Source organism: Pleurodeles waltl, chromosome 10 (genome assembly GCF_031143425.1).
Source record: "Pleurodeles waltl isolate 20211129_DDA chromosome 10, aPleWal1.hap1.20221129, whole genome shotgun sequence".
In the NCBI taxonomy this organism is placed as follows: Eukaryota; Metazoa; Chordata; class Amphibia; order Caudata; family Salamandridae; genus Pleurodeles; species Pleurodeles waltl.
Genome location: NC_090449.1, coordinates 159655778 through 159675795, shown reverse-complemented (window position 1 = coordinate 159675795; position 20018 = coordinate 159655778). Strand labels below are relative to the sequence as shown.

The 20018-nt window shown below is 43.7% G+C and overlaps 1 protein-coding gene across 2 annotated transcripts in view; it reads left to right on the top strand.

Moving 5' to 3' along the window:
• Positions 1-20018, top strand: part of FLII (FLII actin remodeling protein) — a 208551-nt gene that overhangs the window by 49053 nt on the left and 139480 nt on the right. For both annotated transcript variants that reach the window (XM_069210099.1, XM_069210098.1), the window contains exons 4-6: positions 3953-4033; positions 7253-7338; positions 9320-9481. In XM_069210099.1, the coding sequence (XP_069066200.1) occupies positions 3953-4033; positions 7253-7338; positions 9320-9481 (329 nt within the window). The remainder of the gene's footprint in view (positions 1-3952; positions 4034-7252; positions 7339-9319; positions 9482-20018) is intronic.

Sequence of the window (20018 nt, the reverse complement as noted above, 5' to 3'; positions counted from 1 at the left end):
CTTCTGCCTTGGCCTCTAACTTTGCTTCTGTCCAGTTGGGCAGAAGTCCAGCACCATTGGCTGGTTTTGTTCCAGTTCTTTGTCTGTTGCTGCAGCACACTTTTTCTGCCTGCGTGTCACTGGCTCCTCTCCAGTGGTAGCGTTCACTCTGGCTCTGCTGGTGATGTTCTGCCCTCCTTCAACCCCTTTGATACACAGGCACTAAAATGTCTGTACCTCTTCCACTTTTCTTGCCAATTGGTCGACCTCTCTTTGATTGAAGTTAGTTGGACCCCAACAGGATCCTTGTTGCCCTTCTGTGTGGGGAGATGTAGTATCACTGCCTCAGCCTTGGTATCACCCTACTGAGGATTGACCACCTATTTTATCTTCTAAGCCCCTTTTTGACGATGTGGAGTGGCCTCCTTGATACCCTCCCCGCTCCCACAACCCCAGTGCTCAGCTGCACTTCATCTGCTAATTTCCCCTCTCCTCTACCTGAGAAGTAGTGTTGTGGTGATGCATCCAGGAGGGAAGTGTTATTGTAAGCGGGCTTTTCAGTAAATGTGGTGTTCAATGGGTTCAGAGCTGTCGGACCACGTCTCTGTTCTGGTTTTGATTCACTGGACTCTGTCTCCAGGTCTAGGGACTCATCTGTATCCCAGAGACATTTAACCTATTTGTCCCACTTAGGACTTCCATGGTGGTTCAGGGTGAATTATTGAATTTGTGCTTGGACGGTTCTCACCTCTTCAGTGCACAGGTTGCTTTGTCTCTGGAGATGTTTGGGTCAGGAGGGGCCTCCAACCATTTTAGGACTGTGATCCCTCTGGCATTCTGACTTCAGGAACAAGAGAGATGTTTGAAGGCCAGGTCTTACAGATGGCAGCGGAATGTAGGGAAAGTTTGGTCTTGTTCAGATCTTTGAGTCTCTTCCCTTAATGTATGTCACTTTGGAATGTATTCTCCTTTGTTCAGCCTGTTGCTCCCCTTGGTTACAATTTTGCAGGTCCCTTTGGATTGTACAGCATGCAGTATTGTTGATGACTTGTGCCCGCATCATCCTCTGTTGTGTTGGAGCTCTGCATTGAGTCTAAGCTCTGCTGGGTTGAGTTTTTGCTGCTAGGCCTCTTTTAGGTCTCTTCGTGGACATCAGTGTAGCTGCTGCTATTGTTCTGTTCCTTGCAGAGCTATTGATTTGTGGTTGAATGCCTACTTGGTAGGAACACTGGGACTGTCAAGTCATTGCTGTGTTCCTCACTTTTTATGACCTAGCATGCCCCTTCTTTCGGCTTTTCCGTACTCCTTCTTCTTCTTTTTTTTCTTTTTCCCATTTATTGGCTGGACCTTCCTGGTTCTTATCCTATGACTGCTTTGAGAAGGCAACTAGATGGGGCTTTCTCTGTGTTGGAGCTGCTCTTATGCAGTTGATAGTCTTGGTTGACCTGTGGGCACCTGTTTGGGCACATGAAAGAGACTTTGTTGCAGAGTTTAGCCTCTGTGCGCTGTTTCGGTGACATTGGCCAGGGTAGCCTTTGTGCTTTACCAGACATAGCATCCTCATTGGCTTGGTGACAAGTTGACTATGGGCAGCATGATTCCCCTCAGTGGGTGTTCCATCGAAATTGAATGCGTCGTTCTAGCCACTGACCGTGTTCATGGTTTGGTTCACTTGCTTCTTTTCTTGCTCTCACATTGGCATATGATGGGTTTGCCCATGATGAATTGGGCATTTGTGACTCTTCCTTGTTTGTGGACTATGGGTTGTTGGTCCTAGTATTAGGTGAACTCCCCCCCTCCCCCCCGCCACTACAATTAATTTTCCTGGTCCCTGATACTGAGTCTTCTTGACGTCTAGCTGCTCTTGCCAGTGTGAGACTGAATGTTTATACAATGTGATTTTATCTCCGACTGTCTGTGCAGTCTGCTGAGATTATATATATTTTTTTAAATAAAACAATTTTTTAATTTTTTTTCAAGAAGGACAGGTAGAGGTACAGTGATCAGGGTCAAGACTGATTTGCATATGGCTGGGTCCAAACTAGGGTGGTGTGGTGAGAAAAAGAATTGATGGATTAAACCAGATCTGTGACTGGTTGTGAAAGTTTGATTGATTCCGCATTCCGTCCATCATTTGGGTTTGTTTCTGAAAATTATTCTGCATTCCGTCCATCATTTGTGTTTTTTGTTTCTGAAAATTATAATGCACCTGTGCCATTTTTACGTGGCGACTGGTGGATGATGCTTTGTTGTGAGGCTGATAGTTTTATTCCTTTGCACCCTCTCCCTCTGGTTTTGCTTAACTTCAGCTGCAGTGGCGCGCTTCGCTCTTGGATCGTTGTGTGGCCTGCTTTCTGCTTCAATCTGAAGATGGATCTGATAATATTATTGCTCCTGGGTCTCTTGCCTGCTTTTGCCCGAAGCAAGGTTTTTGGACATATTGTTCAAAATGTTGATCCTCTCTTCCAGGATTCTAGGTGTACTGGCTACTACCCTGGGGCTGGGATTGTATGTGCCCTTGGTGTATATTCATCTTTTGGCTGCGGTTGCTGTCCTGTTGTATCATGCTTCTAGTTTTTCGTTAACGCCTTTGTGCCTTCTGTGCCTCCAGTCAGTGATACAAGATGTTTACCTTTCCCTCTGGCACAACTTGTCTTTTTTGCTTCTCAACCTCTCCTCCGTGAGATACAATTTGGTATTTATTCAGGAGGTGAGGAATCTGAAAGTAGAAGTATCTATCTGATGAAAATGTTACTTACGCTCAGTAACTATCTTTCTGGTGAATACTTTGTCTACCTGCAGATTCCTCACCATTTCTGCCTGTCTCAACACAGTGAGGTGCAGTGGTTTGACTGTGGTTGATTTTCTGCACTGCTTTGTTACTTTTTCATTGATCCTGTCTCTAAGGGTTTGGTAAAAAGGACTGGAATCGAAATCTGTGTGCTAGGTGGCATTTGTCTGGTGTGGGAGAGCTATTTCAAGTTTCTGGATTCAGTCTGGCACCTGGGATGATTCATGATGTGAGAAATGTTCAGGGAAATAGAATAACTGCAGAAAGATAGTTACAGTGGGTAGGTAACTTTTCCAGTTACACCAGGCTCTTCTTTGGCTTTTCCTTATTTCACCCACCATACCCTACTTATCTTCCACTGATCTGAATCCTGCTCTCATTAATCTCATCCAAGTTGTGTCCTCCTCCTTCCTTTTATCCCAGGACTCCTTCCTTACTCATGCTTGAGCTCCGCCTTGCCCTTTTTCCTGACCCCCTAGCTCTGCTCCCCCCTTCTCACCCAGAAAATCTCTCTCCTCTCTCTCTCCCTCCTACACCGCATTCTCCTCACCTAAGCAATATGTTTCTTTCCTTTTTCTCAGACCTCCTTCCAGTCAACCTCCTTTCTCCATTGCCAAACCCATATTTTCTCCATTTAGCATTGTTTAGGCGCGAGCTCCATCCTCGTTTTCACACTCCATCTTTTACCTGCTTTCTTTATTATTACTCCAGGAAGTCCACCCCTTTCCTTTCACCTCATATCTGTCATGTCCTCCTTGCTTTCACCCTAGCAATGCCCTCTTTCCTCCCACTAGCAGTGCATTCTCCCATCTCATCCAAGCACTTTTCTTTCTCTCATCCTCTCTGGTCTCCTTCCTCAAGCAGCCCTCCTTGCTCTCCTCTCAGCCAGGATCTGTTTATCTGCTGATCAAGGTTACCCTACCTGCCTTCCTCTCCCCCTGGCCATGCTCTTTTCTTCCTCCAGAATATGGCCTTGCTCTCTTTATCCTTTCTCTGTTTGCTAGCCATGAACCTATTTAGTTTTCCCTCAGTTTTCCCCCTTTTCTCTACCTGTTGTATAGCCATGCTCTCTTTTCACTTCAGCTCTCCAGAACTGTCCTTGTACCAATCTTCATCAATAAGCTTACGCCCGCTCCCTGCGTTTTTCTCCAGCTCACTTAAATCATCTCTTTCTTCTTCTAGGCAATCGTGGCTCGAGCCAACAGCCTGAAGAATTCTGGAGTTCCAGATGATATATTCCAGCTGGATGACCTCTCCGTGTTGGTATGTAATGTTTCGACTTGCAGACAAACAAGAGATTTTGTAAGGAAATGTGGTATAATTGTGAAGTCTCTATTAAGGAAGCCTTCTTCCATTTTCTACCACACATGCTGTGCACGTGTTAGGCAGACCTTCCTCCTTGGTGAAGATGAATGACAAACTATGTGAGGTTGTACATTTGCACTCTTCCATTCAAAAATGTATTTCTCCAGTAAAAGTTTACTTTCAGATTTAACAAGTATGGTACTCAATTTATCTTGCAGCAGTGCGAAGCAAATTGTCCTGTAGTGTTGACTAACTTATGTGGCCTAAAATGCAGACTTATTCTATGGAAATATTGTTTCACTATTTTGTCTTTTTAACACACAGATACGGTCTGACAAAGGTTTCACCTCATCAGTACTAGTTTAACACAATAACCAAAGGGGTTTTAAAGTTTGATTTCATGATACCTGCTATCGAAAATTGGTTTAGTTCATTGTGGTTCCATCTATCCCAAAATGTCTTTCTGAAAATTGATTATTCAGCGCAATTAAACAATGTGGGTAGGATGAGCAGTGCCAGTACTGTAGACGTGTTCAGGTCTGAAAAAGTACTATTTAAGTGAAACCTTCAATCTAGTTGACCTGCCTCAAGATTAAAATTATTGTCCTTCCAGATTTATTCCGAGTAGACTCTCATGTGTTAGTGTTTTTGGTCTCTGAACATGGGTGCAGAGCAAAACGTGCAATTGGTCCACATTTTGTAACCGGTACAGTTTAAACACAGGATTGTTTATAGACTGTGCAATTTGTCAACGTTTTGTTAACTAGGGTGTGAGCACTGTTCTTGGTAGAGGAAACCAGAGGCTGAAGACCTGCAATCACACATTTTGTACATAATATGGGCTTCAAAGTATCTCCTTTCATACTCGCTATGTGAAGAGGATTTAGCGAAAGTCGACCTGGTTTAGTCCTGTTTTTACTGGTCCTAAAATGGCAAGTACATTGATTTTGTAGTGACGGTGTCCCTGTAGCAATACCACAAGACCGGAGCCTTCAAAAACTAGCTGTTGATGACCTGGCTCTGTTGAAATCTGTATATGTTTGATTTTCATGTGTTGAAGGAATAGTTTTACTCCGTGGAGAAAACAGACCTCAATGCGGTGTAACTTGTATACAATTGTAATAATATATACATTTTGTAGGGCAATACTTATCTGACTTGTGTTGATTATAACATGATTTGTATCACTTGTATGACAGCCCCTCCCTAACATGCCCCTGGAGGGAGGGAGAGCTGGAGAAAAGTCAGATACAGGTTTTCAGAGAACACACCTCTGTCAATTGCAATATCTGCTGTCAGTTCTAGTAACTGGGAGATGGCGTTGCATTTGCAGAGGCTTGGAAGTGCACACATAGAACAGAGAAAAGAAAAACTAAAAGTGTCAGAAGGCAGGGCATTGCTGATCAAAAATCCCAGACTGACAGAAGGAGTCAATCATGACACGGAGGAGCTTGGCAGCACTGCAGTCACCTGTCAGGATTATTTCTGGACGAAGGGCAGGTTTGTAGCTGGGCGTGGTTAATGCTAGCATTACCATCTGCTGGCAGGAGTGTCCAGTAGTTGGTCAGATGGCAGGAGTACCTGTAAAAGATCGGTATGGCAGGGTATTGGTCGGTCACTTTTCTGATTTGAATCTGAAAGTCTAATGGGGCCAGTTCAGATTCAGTCACCGTCAGAACAGTGACTGCTAAGTAGTAGTGTCGCGCACAGTCGATAACTTCAGCATCACCTCTAAAAGTCCGACTGGACCATCAGTGATACGTCAGGTTGCATGAAAAAGAGCAATAGGATTGGGGTTAAGTCAGCGTCATCCTAAGCAACCTAATGATTCTGTTTTAGTCCGCCACAATGCTACTGCATCTAATAACTAGAATTAATAAAGCAGGAAAACGGAGCAAAGGCATTTCTAGTGCACATGCGTCACCCTGATGTGTTTCTGGGTGGCACTGACAGCTTCCCTGCTCATTGGTCATTTTAGCAATGTCTGAAAAATAAATGGCTGAATGGACCCGTTGGGGTAACAGCCTTTGACCATTGGGTCAGGCAGCGGTCCCTGCAGCGGATGTAATAGACAAGTGAACCACACTCACTCACTTCTTTTTTTACCATTTGTTTTTTTTTGTAGCGGGCAGTTCTCCTTTCTTTTGCCCCCATTCTGTATTGCGTTCACCTTGATTTTTATTTACATTACTATGTGAAGCGCTTTGACAGCAGTCTTGTTGGTATGTTTAAGAGCTATAATAAGCACTTTCAATAAATACATAGAGGCTTTGTTTGGTAGATGAAGCTTATTGCATTGTACACTTGCATATACACTGTTTAGCAGCTCCCGTTTAAAGGGGTGGCTGTGAACTGGTGGTTGGTGCTTTGAGGTTGATATTAAAGGTATTGATGAACAGACATGAAATGTTGGTGTTTGAGGTCTTTATCATCTTTATGATATGACATGAAATATTGTGATGTAGTGGAGAAAAATGAGAGAACCTTGAACTGTAATCTGAATCACAGTGTTCTCCAGTTGACATTCTTCCTAAGTTTGGTAAGGTACTTCTTTTACCTCTTTGATTGGTGTGCATTTTAATAGAGAAAAATGATCTCTGGTGGAAATCAGCATGTCTTTGTTTTTTAAGAAATTGGTGGATTAAGAGCTTCGGCTTTTCAGTCTGACCAAAAATAAATAACGTTCCAAGTTTCTTTAATTTTAAGGTCCTTTACCTCAAACCATTCCTGTACTTACCATACCTTTTGTGGGGGTGATTAATTGTTGGTTAGAGTTCCTACTGCAGTGAATGTTGGAAGACTTCTGTTTCCAGGAATTTGGATGTTGAAAAAATTGCTTATGGAAGCAAAATTCAGCATTTTAATTGATGATTGCATTGCAGTAAATTTAGTGAGTATTCAAGGTTTTGAATAAATTATTAGACTTCAGCCTTCAAAAGTGCAGGCTTCGAAATCTCTGCTTTCCATTTCAAAACTTAACTCTGAATTATCACTAGAGATTATAAATAATTAGCAGCAAGCATTGCAATGCCTGACCACTTTGTTGGGGGGAGGGGGGGGGGGGTCTGGTGGGATTTAAGATTCAAAACATAAATGTCTGAAATATGTCAGAAAATAATACAATGAGCAAAGTCATAGGTGAATTGAAAGGATTTGCCGCTTCTTATCTTGCCACAGGACCTGAGTCATAACCAGCTTAGCGAGTGCCCACGGGAACTGGAGAATGCGAAGAACATGCTGGTTCTGAACCTCAGTCACAACAGGTAAGAGCAGTGGTCTGACTTTGAGAGGACAAAGAGGAGCTGCACAAAGTAAAGAATAATGTAACTTTAGTCTTGCATATTAAAGGGCTTTGGAGTGGGTTGGATGTTCTTGTACTTCTGGAGAGCATTCACAATTTAAACTAGGCCATTAAGGAGTAAAAGTGATTGTCAGTTAGGGCAGCATGTAACTTAAAAAAAAAATGTGATGTCTGATGTCAGTTCTGTTTTGACAGGCATCACGATAATCAACCAGGTACCATGAGCACTCATTTTAATAGTCTCTTGATTACATTTGGATTTAAATGTAGCTAAGCTGCAAAGTCAAATAGATTGTGAAATCTGGATTCATCACAATAATTCTGCTCCAATCATGGTTTTTGGTTGTGCTATTTGACACAGTAGTCATACTTCTTGATACTCCAATCTTTGATTCAAAATGCTTGCTAATGATGATGCCTCCATCACACAGATTTTTGGAAGGTTATTTGCCCATTGGACACAAGGAAAAAATGGATTTTGTTAGTCTGCACAGCGAAAGTCAAAAATGTATTTAGTGACAGGAAGGTAGAAACTATAGGCCTTTCCCTTTAATTAAGCAATCCCCTAGCCGGAATGAAGTGACATCATAAAATGCACTGTGATGCAGGCATAGCAATGTACTGTAACCTGGAGAACATCCTCTCGGTGCTCGGTTCTGAGGGAGACTTGGAAACTTTAAAGTCTAAACAGTTTATTTAACCAACAGGAAGAACTTAACATTTTTGAAGATTGCTTGAAGAGCTCGAGGGAGGTTCTAAATTTGGAAAGGCAACGATGGGTGATTTAGGCAAACTTTCAACATTGAGGATTACAATTGGGTTGTAAGTGCAATAATTAGTTTCAGATGACGCAGACTCCACACTCAAGCACACAGCAGTACATAAGCAGTCATCCGACCTGAGTCCACCCTTTTGAAACCTTGTGCCTCAGCTCAACTCTAGATGTGCTACACCACATAACTGTACACACCAAGCACTGTAAATCCTGGTTCTACACTTACACTTGAGACTATAACAGAGTATTTTACAGCTGCTTGTTTTTCATTGTCTGTGCTATTTTTGTTTAGAAACTGCAAAAACGGTGGTATTTAGCTTTCTTTGAAACATTATTACTAAAATAGAGCATGCTAGGTGCAGCACCACTTGTGCGTGCACACACAACAAATGCCAAAAGGCTATACTAATGGCAAAGTGTCACGGCAACACCACTAACTACAAACAGAACACATTCAGCACCCTCCAATGCTCCCATTACAGTGCAGGTGGCAATTTAGTTGGCATTCTGCCAGTTACATTCCAGCCATCTCAAGAAGGACATATTACCAGTAACACACCAAGTCAGATGTCATCAACTCATATAATAGGAACTACAAACACTAGTCCTGGTAACACGTGACATGTAGCAGTACACACACGAAGAACATGAAAGCAAGCTGCAGGACTTTGAGAACTAATACACCACCAGCTGTTTGTACTTAATCTTCGACTTCTATGGGAAGGATGGGAGAACTATATTATCTTTTTCATTATGTTCTGTAAAATGTAGATTTTCTCTGTGCGGTTTACACAGTTATTGATCTCAATCATGAGCACCAAATGGACTCCTAGAGAATACATATTATAATGCAGTTAGGTGTTTTGAGCCTGAGGTGTAAGGGAAACAATCAAAATTGTTGGGGGGAAAACTGCTTATCAATATAATTGTGCTGTGTATCTTATTTTTCTGCTTTATAGTTTAGGACAGCAGTTTTAACAATTTATTCCTTAACACCTAATTTAACCTTTTGCCACATGACCAGCAAGTTATACTGTCCTGCTTTTAAGGGTGCAGAGCATTTGCCATTTTATAGAAAGATAGTGGACTACAGAATACATCTGAGAAATGAAGAGTGATGTTTGCTTATGAGGTTTTTTCTTTATTGTTGTTTTTATTCTTTGTGCAGCATTGACAACATCCCAAACCAGCTGTTCATCAATCTCACAGATCTGCTGTACTTGGACCTGAGCGACAACAAGCTGGAAAGTTTACCCCCCCAGATGAGGCGCCTGGTTCACCTTCAGACCTTGATCCTGAATAACAACCCACTCATGCATGCCCAGCTCAGGTAAAGGCACGGATTCAAGTATGAGAAAGGATAGGGAACCGGTTGTGTGGACTGGCACTTTTAGTGTCTCAACATTTCTTATTAAAATTCAAAAATCTCTTTACCTCATGTGGTGTTTTGGCATCCAAATACGAACATAGCAACTTTGATTCTGCAGGAAAATTGCTGCAAATGGGACTCTACACGAAAACATAACCACTGATAGGTTGCCTTCCTGAGCAAATGAAACCCACTCTCCTGCCATCCTTTCTACCTTCCCTAGCTTCAGAACCAGGTCAGACAAGCTTTACTCAAGATGTATGCCTCTACTCTTGAATCAGAGCACCGCCTGGACTTATTGTACTGTTTATGAGGTCTTATATGTCATCCCTGATGAATCTTAAGGCTTCTTTCGGAAGCCGCATCAGACCCACTAACACCATAAATACTTCTGCGACTGCATTCCATAGATAGAGTTTATCCTCTCTCCAGGTTGCCACCATGTCTTCCTTGCGAGAAGTATTTGAAAGATGCTTGCATGTGGTGTTTGAAGTAGCGTCACGTGCCTTCTTTGCATCTTGTGATCTCTTTCCAAGAGGCTCCACATTTTGGGTGGTCCCAAATTAAGTGGATCGTGGTCCTCTCTTCATCTACCTTTACTCCAGCATCTATCAGATTTCTTATTACGAAACATATGGGAATGTGGTGACATATTGTGACATTAATTAAGGAGCGTTAAGAGAAGTTCCTATACTAGTGCAGTTTCATGCCTGTATGTATATTACTTTCCATTCTGTCTTTTCAGAAGTATAATCCAGTTACTTTTCCCACATGCGTTTTGAACAGATGTGAGATCAGTTCTTCTATATAACCGAGACAAAGGGCCAGATGTACCAAAGGGTTGTACCCATTCTGTGTCTATGGGAAAATGCGTTTGTACATATGGCCCAAAGTGCCTTAAATGACCCTTCTCTTGTCCTACTCTCCTAAATGAAATCGGCAGTTCTCTAACTTTAAGAAATCAGTGGTATTACTGTATGCTGTGGTAGGTAATGGAAAGTCTATTTATAATTTTCATGAACCTGTCTTATACAAACATTTAATATAGTCCATATTATTCAAGAGACAGACTGGTATATGATGCCTGTACATCAGTGTTTATCTCCAGTGCTATCAATTGATCCATCCATTCTGGGAGGTTTCTTATGGTGCCATTTAACGGCTAGGTCTCTAAGCTAAAACCAACATCAATGCCTCCATCTTCTCCCAAATCTTATTCACTTTGAGCAAAGGGGAAAGACACTCAAGACAGTGCTTAAAATCAACAGCGATCATTAAACCTAGAGCTTTACTTAGTCTTTCAACACAGCAATGTAAAATGTTTCAGATCTCGGGGTTCCCAGACCGGGTATAAAAGAAAGCTGATCACTGAGGTCACATGTTGGACATAATGAGTCATTCTATGGGTTAACCTAAAGGAGTTTGGTAGGGGCTATCTATACCCAGTGAAGTGTATTAAATTGAATGAGTTTAAACCTAGCATTGTGGATAACTTTCTGACATACAAACATACCTGGCCCCATTTCTTCTCCGTAATCCCTTCAGCACATTCTTATTCATAGTGGTTCTTTGGTGTCAGGGTTTTCCTCCCTACACTCATGGAAACTCAGCGATAACGTTATTACCCTTATCAGGTTAAAATTAGCAGTTAGCACATTTGAACCCGAGAAGCATTGAGAGACTAGTCCCAGGTGCCTTTGGCTGCCTGTATCAGTCACCCATACAGCTGAAAGTTGGTAGGTACCAGATGAAAGACCACATGAGCCTCCACAAGTGTGCTGTTTGGAAAGCTAACCTTTCATTCTAATAGGTTTCGTGAGGTTTGATAGCTTTTTCCAACCTGCACTCCAAAAATGGGGACTAGTGTACTCCCATACTCTGTAAGACCTTGTTAGTATCATCGCTTATCAGTTGCTTATAGATAAAGCCTGTGCTGGTGTTTCAAATAGGATGCAATTGTATTTAGTCCAAGTAGCCAGGATAGTTGTAAAGATTTTGACCTCTGTAACATGGAGCAACATAGGTTTGTGTAATCTGTAGTTCAAAAGATTTTTTACCTGCTTTTGTAATAAAGGAGGCTGTTGCCTCTGTCATGGGATGTGTATTTCTTCCCAAATCCCTATGACGATTGACCAAGGCTTTCACTTTGAATAGAATTTGTAGTACACTTGTTTTAAAGAAGGAAACAGTACTGTTTTCTTTTTCCTGTTTGACATAGTCCTTCAGCAGATTTCAGATTATTGAGATCTCCAGTGTTTCTTCATTTCAGATCGGTCCATGTTAAAAGCTGCACCTACCTAGTGAACTTAATTTTCTTATAGGGAGGGCACGTTGCGTTCCCCATCTAATACAGTTCTAGAAGGAATTTGTGAAACTGTGGCATGCCTTTCTGACCCACAGTCAACTGCTGTAGCAGAGTAGGTTGATTAGCTTTGAGCTTTCTGGGCAGTAATTGTTTTTTTTTCTAAATTGTATTTATTGGCATATATGACATCAACAGTAACAAGGTAATCAATCATAAAAGAAAATTTAAAAAGAAGGGGGAATAGGGAAAGGCGGAAGACATACAGCAGATAGCAATACATATCGTGTCGTCATTTGGCATAGGTGAGGTACCAGCTGTGGAGGAGGAGCATACAGGTTAGACCGATATATAATTCACGGAAGCCGCAGAGTGCTGCCGTCCCAGCTGCTTGGTGGGCAATCCGGGTTGGTAGGCATTAGTTCAGATGGGACGGGGGTGTAAGCTGAGACCCCTCCATGTACAAAGCAGTCTCATGGTCTCTGTGTCGAAGGTACGACTCTAACTGTTCCCAAATGTGTTTTGGGTGGGAGCGCAGCGTTATGAGCTCCGAGTAGTGAGATAGTGTTCCTGACAGTCCACCAGTCTTGATGTGGGCTGCCTGCCCCGTCCATAACATATATGAAAAGCTCCACTAGTGGGAACTTGTCAGTAAGTGACCAGTGATCTGGGCGAGGGCATTGTAAACTTCGGTTCAATAACAGGCGACACGGGGGCAGTCCCAAGCAAGCTGCAAGAATGTGTCCTGTGGATTGTCACACCTCGGGCAGCGCGCTTCTGCGATTAAGCCCATACTATGTTGTTATACTGGGTTCAGGTGGAGCCTGTTCAGGAATTTGAAACGGATGAGGCTTAGTCTGTAGTTGGGCGATAGGACTGCAGTCTGGTTGCAGCAATTCTGCCACTGTGGTTCTGAAATGGGACGATTAAGTTCGGAGTTCCATGCTGATTTATGCTTTGGGGCCACAGTCCGGCCCCCTATAATGCATATAAACAGGTGACCAGTATGCGGGGTGATAGGTCCTTTTGTTGGTGTTCTAGAGCAGTGGTTCCCAACCTTTTGACTTCTGTGGACCCCCATTTTATCAAACCTGGAGCCCTGGGACCCCCACTGAATCATTATTGGAATCCGGGGACCCCCACTGAGTCATTACTGGAACCTAATATTATTACATTTTCTAAGCAGTCGCGGACCCCCTGAGGAGACTTCGAGGACCCCCAGGGGTCCCCGGCCCACAGGTTGGGAACCACTGTTCTAGAGCACGCAGTGTGGGCGCTGGATCTTGGAACGTGTTGTTCAGCGCCCTGCATGCAGCGCGAATGTTATGATACAGGAGGAGTCTCTCATTAACCCCTAAGGGGGTAAGTATTGATTTGCTCGGTGAAGGTCGCCAAAGGTGAAGAGGCCGCACTGGTGGGCTTGCTGCCTAGCACTCTTCCTCCAGCAGAGGTAGCATAGGATTCTGCACAAGTGGCAAAGAGGCAGCAAATATACCTGCCAGTAATTTAACTACCTTTTAATGCCATAGTGTTTTTGGCTGAGATATAAGAGGTTGTTCGCAGCCTTGTGTGAAAGTGAATTGTGCACCTGCCACCTGAAGACCATAGATTTTGGCGATGCCATATGTGATTACGAATGTTTGTGGGGCTGCTCCAGGTCTGCTTATTTTATTGTATCCAATTGGCAGAGCAGGTATTGACTCCTAATGAGTGCATTCAGCGCTTCCTATGTCTCCTTACACATCTCCAAATTCTCTTGCAAGTATTTGTGTGTTTAGCAAATGCCTTAGATTCTTTAAATGTCTTTGCTTTTATAACCTGTTCCTGCAACAGGTGATTGCCCCAAATTTCAGGCAGATGGATGGGACACCACCCTAGAAATCTTTGGTGTCCATTCAGTCTCTGCCTAGCTGGAAGAGGGAGCTAGATCACCAGACTTACTCTGTCCCATCCTTCAGACCATCCTTAACAACTATCAGGTCTCCTCTGACAATATTTCTCCTAATATCATTCATATTTCCCATCCTGAAGCAAAGCACCTTCCCTCAGCTTAGCGAAGTGCTTCCTGAAGAGTCTCCAGGAATTCTTTTCGCATGTTTGGTGGATATTTGAAATCCAGGCACAGGTAAAGGGCATGTGTGGGTGCCAACAAATGTAGTTCCTCTTCCTCAAATCTTATCTGTCCCAGTAACCCTAAAATCAAAGTGAATTGAATGTAATAGGCCAGCCTGTCATGTCAACATGGTAACATGCAAGTGGTAAATACCCAGAAAGGCACCCTACTTCTGAGGATAGAGCACAATGTAAATGTCTTTAAATTGGAACAGAGGTTAAGTGCTATAAAATACTGTTGAAATAACCAAGCTTTTAATCCCTTTATTAAGGTGAGATAGTGTGAGGGAGTGTGATGGGAAGGAAGTTTGTCCCACCAGTTTGAGCCTGGTGACCTTTGCGATGGTCAGCTACAAAGCCAATGCCAAATTGAAAGTCTTTTAAACTTAGATTTGTAACCATAACATAATTTAACTTATTATTTTCAGGTTATTTTTGTTATAATTTTATTAGAATAAAAACATGCAAATAACCATAAATATATAATTATATATAGCAAAGATGAAGTTCATAAACCGCTAATCTAAATAGAGAAATTAATTTTCAATCAATTATAACTTTTATAATTCATACTGTTCTTAAATAAAATTAAGAAAACTTCATATTGACCATAACATCCCCCTAATTATATTTGCTTCTTGCATGCATAGATGATACAAGTCCGTATGCCCCTGGCGTTCTGTTGCTGCAGCATCTACTATTTATTGCATAATTCAGCGAAATCCTAAATGTGTCTAAACTTCCCTATGTCTCTAGTACTTAAAGGATAAGCAAAAAAAGTTTACTTTTAATTCTGGACAAATCACCTTCGTGCAGGAGCTACCTACTAGAGCTGTGATTGGGTTATATGTTGCACCTTTCTGAATCAATTGGTTCATTAACTGGAGAAGTTGTGGAGGTCTCTTGGTTTAGGACAATTACAGCCATATGCAGTCAATCTCCCAGTTGATCATTCTGGCATTTTGGACATGACGGATAAACTCTGCCCCCTCGTATCAGAAAGGCTGGCATTAGATAGAGCATAGATTTCCCCAAAAGTGGACGCAGCATATATTGGTACTTTTATGCGTTGCAAAATTTAAGGCATTTGCGGTTTTCCATATTTGCTTAGTAATTATGATCCCGCTTGATCTCGTTCGCCCGTTTATCAGCCATTTCTTAGAGGCATTCAGTTGAATATATTTCTGGAGATAATCCTACAAGATACCTGAGCCTTTAGCCCCACAAAAAACAAAACCGCTGACAGGGCTCTAAAACTTAAATTGAAATGTCTACTATTACCCTGATTGAATTTTCAACTTGAAACCAGTTGACGATATCTGTTGCTAATTTAGCCTTTAAGATCCATTTGAATTCACCTTGATGATGCACTTCCTTTATCACGCTTATTCTTATTGCAAGAAACTCACCCAGTGGGCAGCCAGTTTGTCTTCTTGATAAGAGGAAGATACAGGTTGGGATCCCACTTGCTGTTCCCCATCAGTTCCAGGTGTCTAATGTTATTCCTCACTATTCACCATTGTTAAGACATGGACAGGAATGGTGTAGGACGTTGGCTCTGTATGTGCTATTTCAAAGTAAGGAATAGCATGCACAGAGTCCAAGGGTTCCCCTTAGAGGTAAAATAGTGGTAAAAAGAGATAATACTAATGCTCTATTTTGTGGTAGTGTGGTCGAGCAGTAGGCTTATCCAAGGAGTAGTGTTAAGCATTTGTTGTACATACACATAGACAATAAATGGGGTACACACACTCAGAGACAAATCCAGCCAATAGGTTTTGTATAGAAAAATATATTTTCTTAGTTTATTTTAAGAACCACAGGTTCAAATTTAACATGTAATATCTTGTTTGAAAGGTATTGCAGGCAAGTACATTGGGAACTTTGAATCATTTCAATTGCATGTATACTTTTCAAGTTATTCACAAATAGCTATTTTAAAAGTGGACACTTAGTGCAATTTTCACAGTTCCTGGGGGAGGTAAGTTTTTGTTAGTTTTACCAGGTAAGTACGACACTTACAGGGTTCAGTTCTTGGTCCAAGGTAGCCCACCGTTGGGGGTTCAGAGCAACCCCAAAGTTACCACACCAGCAGCTCAGGGCCGGTCAGGTGCAGGGTTCAAAGTGGTGCCCAAAACGCATAGGCTTCAATGGAGAGAAGGGGGTGCCCCGGTTCCAGTCTGCCAGCAGGTAAATACCCGCGTCTTCAGAGGGCAGACCAGGGGGGTTTTGTAGGGCACCGGGGGGGACACAAGCCACACAGAAATTTCACCCTCAGCGGCGCGGGGTCGGCCGGGTGCAGTGTTAGAACAAGCGTCGGGTTCGCAATGGAAGTCAATGAGAGATCAAGGGATCTCTTCAGCGCTGCAGGCAGGCAAGGGGGGGCTTCCTCGGGGAAACCTCCACTTGGGCAAGGGAGAGGGACTCCTGGGGGTCACTTCTGCAGTGAAAGTCCGGTCCTTCAGGTCCTGGGGGCTGCGGGTGCAGGGTCTTTTCCAGGCGTCGGACTTAGGTTTCAGAGAGTCGCGGTCAGGGGAAGCCTCGGGATTCCCTCTGCAGGCGGCGCTGTGGGGGCTCAGGGGGGACAGGTTTTGGTACTCAGTCGTAGAGTAGTCCGGGGGTCCTCCCTGAGGTGTTGGTTCTCCACCAGCCGAGTCGGGGTCGTCGGGTGCAGTGTTGCAAGTCTCACGCTTCTTGCGGGGAGATTGCAGGGTTCTTTAAAGCTGCTCCTTTGGATAAAGTTGCAGTCTTTTTGGAGCAGGTCCGCTGTCCTCGGGAGTTTCTTGTCGTCGTCGAAGCAGGGCAGTCCTCAGAGGATTCAGAGGTCGCTGGTCCCTTTGGAAGGCGTCGCTGGAGCAGAGTTCTTTGGAAGGCAGGAGACAGGCCGGTGAGTTTCTGGAGCCAAGGCAGTTGTTGTCTTCTGGTCTTCCTCTGCAGGGGTTTTCAGCTAGGCAGTCCTTCTTGTTGTTGCAGGAATCTCCATTCTTAGGTTCAGGGAAGCCCTTAAATACTAAATTTAAGGGCGTGTTTAGGTCTGGGGGTTAGTAGCCAATGGCTACTAGCCCTGAGGGTGAGTACACCCTCTTTGTGCCTCCTCCCAAGGGGAGGGGGTCACATCCCTAATCCTATTGGGGGAATCCTCCATCTGCAAGATGGAGGATTTCTAAAAGTTAGTCACCTCAGCTCAGGACACCTTAGGGGCTGTCCTGACTGGCCAGTGACTCCTCCTTGTTATTCTCATAATTTTCTCCGGCCTTGCCGCCAAAAGTGGGGGCCGGGGCCGGAGGGGGCGGGCAACTCCACTAGCTGGAGTGTCCTGCGGTGCTGTGACAAAGGGGTGAGCCTTTGAGGCTCACCGCCAGGTGTTACAGCTCCTGCCTGGGGGAGGTGTTAGCATCTCCACCCAGTGCAGGCTTTGTTACTGGCCTCAGAGTGACAAAGGCACTCTCCCCATGAGGCCAGCAACATGTCTCTAGTGTGGCAGGCTGCTGGAACCAGTCAGCCTACACAGATAGTCGGTTAGGTTTCAGGGGGCACCTCTAAGGTGCCCTCTGTGGTGTATTTTACAATAAAATGTACACTGGCATCAGTGTGCATTTATTGTGCTGAGAAGTTTGATACCAAACTTCCCAGTTTTCAGTGTAGCCATCATGGTGCTGTGGAGTTCGTGTAAAACAGACTCCCAGACCATATACTCTTATGGCTACCCTGCACTTACAATGTCTAAGGTTTTGCTTAGACACTGTAGGGGCACAGTGCTCATGCACTGGTACCCTCACCTATGGTATAGTGCACCCTGCCTTAGGGCTGTAAGGCCTGCTAGAGGGGTGTCTTACCTATACTGCATAGGCAGTGAGAGGCTGGCATGGCACCCTGAGGGGAGTGCCATGTCGACTTACTTATTTTGTTCTCACTAGCACACACAAGCTGGTAAGCAGTGTGTCTGTGCTGAGTGGGGGGTCTCTTAGGGTGGCATAATACATGCTGTAGCCCTTAGAGACCTTCCCTGGCATCAGGGCCCTTGGTACCAGAGGTACCAGTTACAAGGGACTTATCTGGATGCCAGGGTGTGCCAATTGTGGAATCAAAAGTACAGGTTAGGGAAAGAACACTGGTGCTGGGGCCTGGTTAGCAGACCTCAGCACACTTTCAATATAAAACATAGCATCAGCAAAGGCAAAAAGTCAGGGGGTAACCATGCCAAGGAGGCATTTCCTTACACATGGGAAGTAGATCGAAAGGGCCTCATATCGGAGTACTTACTCTTCAGAATACAAAGTCGGTCTTAGTTAAAATCAATTGAGATTGTGCTGGAAGTATCTGTAATTAAGGCTGTTTTAGGTGGGGATTTTAATCTGGTGATAGACAGGGATGTCATCCGGGAGCTTGGGTGAGAGCAGTGGAATAGGATGGGCACTACCCTAGTTACAAGTTTGTTCTTTGGCAGTGGCTGTGACCAGTGGATGGCCAGACACCTAGTGGTCCTATTGTCCTGGGGCTTGCATCTGTCACTCTAATCTCGATTATTTGTTTGAGTACAGGACTTGATGGAAGCTGGTCCACTGAATTGGAGTATTTGGATATGTGATAATGCCCAACACAGATGACAGTAACCCATCCAGCTAGTGAAACAACTGGATACTGATTTCCCTAGATACACTGTACAGGAGTGTATACAATAGTGTTATGGCAATGCTGAATATCAGGAACTGTTGTCTAGCTGCCCATTTGACAATACATGAGCATTTCAGCCACAGGACGAAACCTCCCTAATTGTGGGCACATTTAATATGGGTGGTCGGGATCCTTTACTTATACATTGGAGTGATGGCAATAGAACTAAAGGCCCCATTGGTGGTGGCATCGAAGGCAGCACATAGGGAGATGACCTGAAAGGGGATGGGCTCCTGTGGGTAAGAACACCATTGTAGAAGGCGAGGGACCTCTCGGGCTGTTGGAAAGGGGATCTGGGTCTGTGGTACAATGCCCCTGTTCCCTCCCTTGCAACAAGTTTGAGCTGCCCCACAATCGGATTTTTAGGTACCTCCAGTTGTGGCTTGCACTGAATGACACCTGGCAAGATGGGGCAAGTAGCTCCAAGATGCATGCCTCTGGAAAATAGACTTCTGGCATACCTGCTGCATGAGCCACATAAAAACATTGGTTGATAATACCACACCCATAAGAAACTGAAGGTGGTATGCGAGTCAGATGTGGGCCTGGATAGTAGGAAGAGTGTCAAAAAGCACTAATGTTCCCTAGTAAGGTGGCGATTAAAGCAGAGTTTAGATAAGTAAACGTTGTTTAGGCAAGTAAGCTAAAAATACTACACTGAATATGATACACCACAACACTGATGCAAAGGTTTGGGCACTCTGCAGCAGTGATGTTTGGTCAGGAGGGTACATTCTTCCACATTCTTTGGTCATTCCTGACAATACAGACATCGCATGGGTGGTTGTTGAGAACAGTATGGCCAGGTTGTGCAGGAGCACTGTCTTCTCAACCCTTGAGGAATGGTATCTAGATTGGTTTAGGGAGCAGAGGGTGATGGACTGATGTTTGAGAAAATTTGGAATGTCCTTGGTGGAGGTGTCTATGGTGGGTATCTGGCAAGAATGTACTTGTGGGAACCTCTTCCTAGCACAAGAAATCTTATTGGAAAGAGTGATTAATGAATGTCCAGACACTGGCCTGCAAAGCGATGGAGTTTTTCTTACACAACACTATTGGGTATTATCATTGTTATACATGTAAGAATTAAATAAAGTGGTTTTTAAGAAAAGTGGAAAAGTTACTTATTAATGCCATGATACTGCTTATTTTTTGGCTGATGTTCAAAATGATGTGACTTTTCCTGCCTATTGCAAATACAATCCCTCAATTGTTCTTGTTAGGGCAAATAAGCAATAAAACATGTGTTCGATGGCATCTGTCGCTGTAGATACGCATGTTCTGCAATAGCTCGCCATCTGGTGTTGGGCCGGAGTGTTACAAGTTGTTTTTCTTCGAAGAAGTCTTTCGAGTCACGGGACCGAGTGACTCCTCCTTTTGTCTCCATTGCGCATGGGCGTCGACTCCATC